Here is an 8,958-nt window from a genome sequence, read left to right on the forward strand (position 1 = left end):
CCTGGAAAGGGCTGTCAGTCCTTGGCAGGGGCTGCCCAGGGAGGTGGTGGAGTCCCCATCTCTGGAGGTGTCCAAGGAAGGACTGGACGTGGCACTCAATGCTCTGGGTTGGGGGACAAGGTGGGGATGGGGCACAGGGGGGACTCCATGGGCTGGGAGGGCTTTTCCAACCTCAGGGATTCTGGGATTCTGTAGGTTGTCTCTGTGGGGCTGCTCTCACTCTAAAAAGCTGCTGGATTAAGGATTTTTACTGGCAAAGACACGTAAGGATGTCCAGAACACATGAAAACCTGCCCCAGTTACACTCCAGGTGATTTAAAACACTGAGCAGAACAGAAGAGGGACAAAGTGAGGAGCAGCCTGTGCCAGGGCAGGACCACTCCAAGTGGGGAAGGAAAAAGGCCTCAAAACAATCAAAAGGATAAAAAAGTAGCTACTCACAGCAGGGTTTTACAAATGTTGTCTCCTTTCTGTCCCAAGGAATCAAAGTACTTGATAGTTTTCTTTCTGACATCTATGACCTGGGATTAAAAGGTGAATGTTGGACAAAGCACATCCCAAACCCTAAAAGACTTTTCTTGATAGTTTTGTTCCTCCCATCCCCTAAATAAAAGGCCAGTTTGACTCACCAGCAGCGTCCAGTGCACTCTGAGGTGAATGGGCACCAGGATGAGATCCTGCTTGAAGAGATCCACACCTCTGGTCCACCTTCTCACTGCTTTGTAGCCTCCAGAACAGAGTTTGGGGTAGAAGAAGGTACTAAAAGCATGGAGTGCTGGATAGCCTTCCTTCTTACTTCTTTCCACCAGAAGGTTCATGTAGAAATTAATGACCTGGGCCAGAGAGAGGAAAGTTGAGATGTAAGAGAAGGCAGTAACTTGGCAAATGAAAAAGGCACCAACATGTCTTTGCTGGCCACCCTTGAGTACCCAACTGAGACAAGCCCAGCTGGCAGCTTTGGCTCTGGGAATGTTGCCCTTGGTGACTTGTGCTGTTGGATAAAAGCACCTGCACCCACTCCAGCAACCCAGCCTGACCCCTGGGAGCTGCACAACCCAAGGAAAGGAACCTCCAGAAACAGCAGAGCCATAAGCACCCCCAGAGAAGGGGTGCTCCTGCACAAGTGCTGGGTTAGAGCATCCCTGTGCTGCAGCTCCTCTCACCTCGTCGTTGAGCCAGCACAGCTGCTGCAGGGTGCAGATGTCCTCACGAGTGACCTTGAGCTTGAAGGCACTGCTCAGGATCTCACCAGGCTCCCCTTTGCCAAAGGCAGCAGAGATCTCCCTCTCCATGGCCTGGAATGGACAATTCAGCGGGGAAGGACTCGTGAAACAGGACATGGAGCACAGCAACATCAAACAACCCCTAAATTCAGCCCAGGTGCCACAGCAACAGGCATTGCAGGGATTTGCTACGCCAGCAACAGCACTGGTTTGAGCACAGGTACCTCTGTGAGTGGAGCAAAGTCTTCTGCTGGCTTTTCTGAGCGTGGGAGTGGCTCTCTGTCCACAAAAAAGAAGTCTTTGGACAGAACAGGTGTCACATGGAACTGGAATAACATCCCTTGGGACACTTCAGCTCCACCCCGGCCCTGTTAGACAAAAGGACATGAAGTTACAGAGCAAGCACAGGAGTTTTGGGTGGCACAGTGCAGAAAATCCTGCCTGTGTATCAAGCTGGGAGTGTTTTTGTAGATACAGCCAAGCAGCAAACTCCAAAGTCACTTTTGAGTGGTGACTGCATCCCAACTGTGCCCTCAGAACAGAGGCCAGAGAGGCAGGAAGATCCCTTGGCTTGGACCAACAATCAGAGCACCAGCAAAGCCTCCAAGGTACCAAGCTGAGATGAGGACTAATATTTCTGATTTCCACACTACAAATTTTGTTTTGGATCCTGACCAGAGATGAGTTATACTTTCCTTAAAAAAAGTGAAATAATGACTAACTGAGGCTTACCACTGCAACAGCTTGTTTCCCTGGTATTCCCTGTCCATGGGAGTCTTCTGGTGGTGTGTAGTAGCTGAGGAGAGAGAAAGAGAGGTAAGTGAGTTGGATATCCATCCTATCCCAGGAAATTCCCAGGAATTCACCTTCTAAATATGAAGTGTTTTTTCAAGGCTGAATCTGACATTTGACAACATCTCAGTTTCCTGCCCCATCCCTTTTGCAGCAGCAACTCTGGGATAGATGAAGAGCTGGAAGCTTTACAAACTTTCTTCCACCTGCAGGTGCCAAACTCAGCTTTATTCTTTGGAAAACAGGGGAGCAACCAGCACTTCCTCTATCGAGTGTTTTGGGCCCTCCTGGTGACAAACACCACATGCCAGGAGTTCCACTGCCAGTGGAACAGGAACATCTGCACCTGTCCAAGTGCAGTTGGCTTATGGGAGCTATGAGCAGCACATGGAATCTGGGGGGAATGGGACAGCTACAGGGGGTTTACTTGCCTTCTCTAGTCAAGAGAGGCACTATCCCCCTGTGGAGAGGATGAGCATTAAAACCGTGCAGGCTCTGAAGAGCAAACAAACACACAGACATTAAAGTTGTCCATATCTGTCCCACTGTCACCAAACAATCTCCTTTTCCGAGAGGGAGACCTACAACAGACTCTCATAGTGTCCTACACATGTGCTTTAAAGGCACGTGGTAAGAAAGATCACAGGCCCTGTGAAATGACTTCATTTAGGGGCTAAATCCGAAAAAAAAAAAAGGCAAGAAAATGTTCCTTTGACTCAAACCCATCACACTGTGCCAGTTATTTCCTTCTCTCCCCTCCAGCTTAGGGGAAGCAGTGACAATTTGACACAGGATGGTGCTGCACAGCTAAATATAGTCCTTGTGTCTAAGGGGGGAGAAGAATAGGGACAAAACTACCTATAAACAGGACTGCCATGACTGAACGTCTCCCTGCTCCCATCTGTGCTTTCTCCTATCTCATCTAAGGGCAGGAAGATGAGTAGATCACATTGCCAAACCAAAATCCCTCCCTGGAGCTGCAGCCAAAAGCCCCTTTGCCTCCAAAACCCAAAGGCACCAGCACTGCCAGTCCTGCCACCAAGGAGCCCACTGGCCCCTGGTGAGGGACCACCCAACTGCACACTCCCTTTTTGGGCTTCTGTTCAAACTCAAGGCATCCTGCAGCCACAAAAACTGCCTCAGGCCCTCCAGGCTTTACAAGCTCCCTAAACCTTATGGCTTAGGATCCATAGGAAATGCAGTGTCAGCTCAGGATCCACAGGAATTGTAATGTCAGCTCAGGATCCACGGGAATTGTGATGTCAGCTCAGGATCCACGGGAATTGTGATGTCAGCTCAGGATCCACAGGAATTGTGATGTCAGCTCAGGATCCACAGGAATTGTGATGTCAGCTCATAAATGGTTTGGCACAAAGACACTCACAGGCAACAAGGGATTCTGCAAACCCAAGGGCAACCTGGTGCAGCCACCATTGTCCCCCCCACTGGCTTCCTTCTCCCAGAAAGAAGCAGCTCTGACAGGGGAGCCAGATTTGAGGGACAACTGGCTTTGAGCAGTTCCACAAACCAGCTGCTCCTTTCCTCCCACACTGAGATGATAAACTGGAGTTGTCTTCTGAGGCTGAGAGACTCATGCCCCCAGAGCCAAAAGAAACAGGGACCATGATTAAAGGACACTCCTACCTGATCATGACACCTCTCTGAGGCAACTGGGGGCTGAAAACATCTCCATGTTTGACACCTGCACAGAAAAGCAGCAAAAGGACAACAAGAAGGTGACTTTCCACCCCAGCAGCTCTTGGTTTCTGGGTGACAACACCAGAACTTTGACTGATGGCTGTATGGTTAGAAGTTCAGACTCTGGCACCAGCTCAGAAATCACTTCAAACCCCTTATGATTTCAAAAGAAAAGCCCAGATGTGTAAAAAGAAGTAGTGATGAAACAATATTGAAATAATGAGCAGTGGAAAAAAACACCGGGGACAATATTAAACATATATGCAATTAGTTTATGTGGTTTGGAAGCTCTGCTATTACAGAAATAGGCCTGTCTAGCATTAAACTGGATTAACTCAGAGCAGCTCTGAGTTAAGAAGCAGCATCTGAGGGTGCACAGTCACATATTCTCCTCCCCTGGTACAAAAACTCAGGAACCACAACCTTCCCCCTGGGCAGTGGGGTCACATCTGCAGCTACAAACAGCACAGGTACAGCCATGTCTCAAACACCATTTTAAACCAATTTTTTCCCCTCCAGTAAAACCCTCACAAAGCCAGTTTAGCCAATAACTAACTATGGTTTGGGGGGGGGGGGAGGAAATGCCCTGTTTTGGTTGGAAGCCAACCTACAAAGACCAGACCTGAATCCTGGGGATACTCACTGGCCCTTTGTGTCACACCTGGATAGACACCCCTGGGTTTTTGTCCTTTCAGGTGACTCCCAGTCGCCACTGGTTCCCTGGAGTGGGTCTGAACCCTTTGGAGTAGCATAAAAAAAAAAAAAAAGATGGAGAAGAATCACAGTTTTCCCAAGTGATTTGTTACCAGTGCACAACAATTCATTAGAAAGGCCACAGTTGATTTGTACCCAACTGTCTCAATTACAGCTGGAAGCCACAGTTAAAGCAACAGAAATATATGAAGTAAAATTAGGCTGTTTAATCCCTTAGAATAATCCTGTCACTGGTTCCATGACCAAACACTAACTTCCACGAGTTTACATCCACAAGCTTGGCTACTGTCAACTCAGTGAATACAAAAGAGTCACATTTTCTGTCTCCACTGTTCTAAGAGAGACTCATCAATTGTGACATTTGATCCTGTCCAGAGCCCTGAGAGCAGAAAAGGTTAATTCCCCTCCCCTTCCGTGTACAACAAAGTCACCCCCCAAGAGTTAAGGGACATTTTGCTTATAATTACTTGTTGAAGTTTGCTGGCTGGGGAGAATTAAGACATCCAGAATATTTTTCCTTGAACAGCTTCAAGATCTCTTTGTATTTCTGGCTTTCTCCTCGACGAACATCCTAAGAGAGGGGAAGGAAAAAAAAAACTTCAGCAGGAATTCCCACCCCTTCCTCTTGTCTAACTGTGGAGGAACTATGCAGCAGTTTCATCCCAAAGGAATTCCCTTCTCCCCAGATTACCTCCTCAGCAGCACACAGGGGCCTCCCCACGCTATTGGCTCCTGGAGAGGTGGGACCTGGCACGGGGAGCTCCTTGATGGGGGGCCTGGGTGTCACAGGGCTGTCTGGAGCTGGTTGGATGTGGTGATTATTCTTGTTCAGGCTAAAATCAGCAACGGAAAAGAAACTGTATGAAGAGAACACTCAAACCTCCTGATTTTATTAGTTAGATTTTAATTAACACCTCCTGATTCAAGCAGGGGCACCCACAGCAGGCTGCCCAAGACCTTGTCCAGGTAGGTTTTCCAACATCTCCATGGACAGAGACTCCACCACCTCTCTAGGTGACCACCTTCAGAGTAAAAAAGTGTTTCCCAATGGAATTCTCTGGGGTTTTTAGGGGTGGGGTTTTTTTTGTGGTTGTGGGTTTTTCTCTACACTCCTGGTCTCAGCCTCTTGCCAAGTTTAACACTTCCTCCAGCCACAGGAGGTGGAAGTGTTGTACTTGTTCATCTTCCTCAGATCTCCTGAGTGTATGAACTACCTGGATTTAAAGAGCAAGTTTAAAGCTGGTTAAAGAAAAACAAAAACCACAGCTGGAGACCTCCCTTAATACAGAACACCTTGGAAAAATCCTGCTCTGTGGACACAAAAACAAATGTTGGGCAACACGGAGGAAGTTCAAGGATGAAAGTGAAAGACAAAAAAAACCCTTCAGGGAAGAAGTGAAAGGAAACAGAAGGATTTTTACCTGAGATATGGAACTCCCTTGTAAGGAAGGGATAGTGCCTCCCTAGCCAAGCACGTGTTGGTGTCACAAGGCATTTTAGCTGCAAGAGAAGAGTGCAAACCATCAGCAACTGTTCAAGCAAACTGGAGTTTCAGGAGTTCAAAGAGCTTCACCAAAGATAAATTACTTTCATTTTCTCCCTTACATCCTTATATTATTTGTGTTATGTTGCTGCAGATCAGCAACTATGGAATGTTACCACCTAAACCTGGATAAAAGAGGGTTATGAGGCTCTGCTACCTAAACTTAGCACTTAAAACAATTTCCTTCTGATAATCTAACAGTGGGCACAACTGAAGGCAACAGAGCTGCATCCAGGGCAGCTCCTGAACTGAGATGCCAGGATAAATCACAGAATATCCCTGGAAGGGACGCCAAGGATCACCCAGTCCAACTCCCAGCCCTGCACAGGACACCCCAACAATCCTACCCTGTCCCTGAGGGCGTTGTCCAAACCCTCCTGGAGCTCTGGCAGGTTTGGGGCCATGACCACTGCCCTGGGGAGCCTGTTCCCAGCCCTGATCCCAATCCAGAAGCAAAGCCAGGATGCAGGGAAGAAACAGAGCTCACATTCCAGTATTCCCAGATATTGTGCCTTCACTAATGAGTCCCTAAGCCTGGGGTGGAGCTGCACAGGGCAGAAGCACACAGAAACGAGTGAAGAACTTGCTGTCCAGCCTTACCAACTTCTACTCTGTCCTCATCTGCCACAGAATCTGTTGCTCTTTCAAATGAAGAGTCAGAAGTGTCCTGAGCCTGAAATAAAAACAAAAACAAGCACCAGAGTGAGTACAACCTGAATGTGAACCCAAGCAAACCTCTTGGGCTTCCCAAAATCCAGTCAGCTCTGCCCTGACTCGGGGCCCAGGGTTTGCTGGTCCAGGTTGCAGCAGCAGCTCTGACGGGATCAGCTCACACATGCAGGGACTGACACAGCACAAGCTTATCCCTGAGTTCTCCCCTAAATCTTTGCTCACCCCTTTTCCAGGCTCGGGGAGAGAAGTGGCATCGCCGCCCGAAGCCTCCTGGCACCCTCTTGTTGCCTTGGGTGGCAACTGGGCGGCCACAGGAACGTCTTCGGGTCTCTTGTTAGTCCCACAGATGAGACATTCTGAAAAAAAAAACCCACACCACCAGGCCAGAAAAGGAAAATTAGGGTTTCTCTTTGCATCAAAGCCCAACTCCTCGATCCCACCTGACCCAGGTAACTCATTTCAACGACACACCGACAGCCCCTCCCGCGACACCGGGGGCAGCACCATTCCCAAGCAGGAATTAGGGAGCTCTGCATTCCCTGAGGGACAGCCACAGCTTTGACTTAAAACACTCTTTGTCCTGCCCTGCAGGGGCTCAGTGCCAGACAGACCTGGGATATCCCTGTACCACACACAGGCAGGAGTGATCCTTGGTGCAAATACACAGAATTCCCAGGAGGGAAAAAGTTGTTCCCTACTTTTCCCTTCATCAGGCCACAATCTCCAACCCTCAGGCTGGAAGAGCCCTCTAAGATCATCAAGTCCCAGCTCTGCCAAGGTCACCTTTAGCCATGTCCCCAGGTGCCAAATCCACACAGATTTTGAACACTGGGACACACCATCAGTAGGCCCCAGCCCCGTGAGACCCGCTCAGGCCTCAAAAACGGCTCAGAAATCCACAGTTTCAGCAGCAATTGTGAAGTACAAAATCCAGAGTTACCCAAGGCACCTTGAACCCAAGGAAAACCAGGCACATTAACCCCTTTGTGAGGTGCAATACCTGTTTTCTGCTTCTTTTCAGGAATATTGTCAGGATCTTCCACAGGTGACGCAACACTGAGGAAAGAAGAGGCACAAAAGTGTTTGGCAACCACAGTTCAGCTCCCAACTTCCCTTCACATATCCCAAAGATCTCCTGTGATCTCTGGGATCATCCCACTAAACCATATCAGGCCTTTTTTTTTTCCTTTCTGTTAATGCTCCCGGATGTTTTACATGTGTTCCTACCACCAAAAAATTCCCTAAGTGTGTAAAGTTTTCCTCTTTCCTCGAGGAGAGCTGCATTCCAGGTCACTTAGCCATCCAGGTTCATGTCACTACACTGAGTTGCAAAGGAAAGTTTAAGTAGGACAGGAAATAAAAGGTGGGAAAGCAAGTCCTGCTTACATCCACTTCCACAACTTCAATAATCTGCTGAGTCAGTGCTTGGGAACGAGTCCTTGAAATAATTACCAGCCTCACCCTTTCTCAGAAGCCCAAATCCCAGGATTTTATCAGTTGGTACCCTGATAAAGTCCAGCAAAACCTTTTCCTTTAGGAACAGAGCGCAAAGGACGTTCCTATTTTTCTTCCCAAGAGCTCATTCCTCCTGAGCTGCCCCTTGGTGGAAACTTCTTGTGCAACACGTGGCTCTTTCCAGAGGCATTCCCTTGCCTCATTCACTCTGGAATGGGGCACTAAGGAAGTTCCTCCCAGAGGGAGCCACCACACTGCCCAAAGCACAGCATGGAATGGACACATTCCCTCTCTTCCCAGCGGTGGAGATGAGATGGTTCAGATATTGGCACTGGGAGCTCCTGGGTAATGCCTGGGAAGGCAGCCCCCTTTTATCCTACCACATCCATATTCCATGGCTTTCCTCCATCCAGCATATACCCTTCCCTGCTCCTCCAGCACACCTGCTTTGATCCTTTGATCCCCACCCCTTTGATCCTTTTCAAGCCCCCACCGTGCAGATGGGAAGGAAACGAGGGGCTGGGTTTGCCAATAGAATTATGGGGAATATCCAGGACCCACAATCACTTCAGCATCTAGGATTTGTCGGGAATATTTGGGACCCACAATCACTTCAGCATCTGGGATTTATCGGGAATATCCCGGACCCACAATCATTTAAGCATCTGGGAATTACTGGGAATATCTGGGACCTTAAATCACCTGGGCACCTGGGTTTGCCAATGGATTTATCGGGGATATCTGGGACCCACAATCACCTCAGCATCTGGGATTTATCGGGAATACCCGGAACCCACAATCCCTTCAGCATCTGGGGTTTTTTTATGGATTTATCGGGAATATCTGGGACCCACAATCACC

The 8,958-nt window shown here is 48.5% G+C and overlaps 1 protein-coding gene across 1 annotated transcript in view; it reads right to left on the reverse strand.

Annotated features, from left to right (window-relative positions):
- Positions 1 to 8,958, reverse strand: part of SENP2 (SUMO specific peptidase 2) — a 28,845-nt gene that overhangs the window by 2,021 nt on the left and 17,866 nt on the right. Inside the window, exons 2-14 of the mRNA XM_029962649.1 lie at positions 7,643 to 7,698; positions 6,865 to 6,998; positions 6,571 to 6,643; positions 5,849 to 5,927; positions 5,119 to 5,260; positions 4,895 to 4,998; positions 4,357 to 4,451; positions 3,660 to 3,717; positions 1,956 to 2,019; positions 1,448 to 1,591; positions 1,164 to 1,295; positions 630 to 833; positions 442 to 521 (exon numbers count right to left, since the gene is read on the reverse strand). Of these exons, the coding sequence (XP_029818509.1) occupies positions 442 to 521; positions 630 to 833; positions 1,164 to 1,295; positions 1,448 to 1,591; positions 1,956 to 2,019; positions 3,660 to 3,717; positions 4,357 to 4,451; positions 4,895 to 4,998; positions 5,119 to 5,260; positions 5,849 to 5,927; positions 6,571 to 6,643; positions 6,865 to 6,998; positions 7,643 to 7,698 (1,365 nt within the window). The remainder of the gene's footprint in view (positions 1 to 441; positions 522 to 629; positions 834 to 1,163; positions 1,296 to 1,447; positions 1,592 to 1,955; positions 2,020 to 3,659; positions 3,718 to 4,356; positions 4,452 to 4,894; positions 4,999 to 5,118; positions 5,261 to 5,848; positions 5,928 to 6,570; positions 6,644 to 6,864; positions 6,999 to 7,642; positions 7,699 to 8,958) is intronic.

The sequence above is a fragment of the Manacus vitellinus genome, unplaced genomic scaffold, assembly GCF_001715985.3.
Source record: "Manacus vitellinus isolate BGI_N305 unplaced genomic scaffold, ASM171598v3 scaffold_49_pilon, whole genome shotgun sequence".
Classification (NCBI taxonomy): domain Eukaryota; kingdom Metazoa; phylum Chordata; class Aves; order Passeriformes; family Pipridae; genus Manacus; species Manacus vitellinus.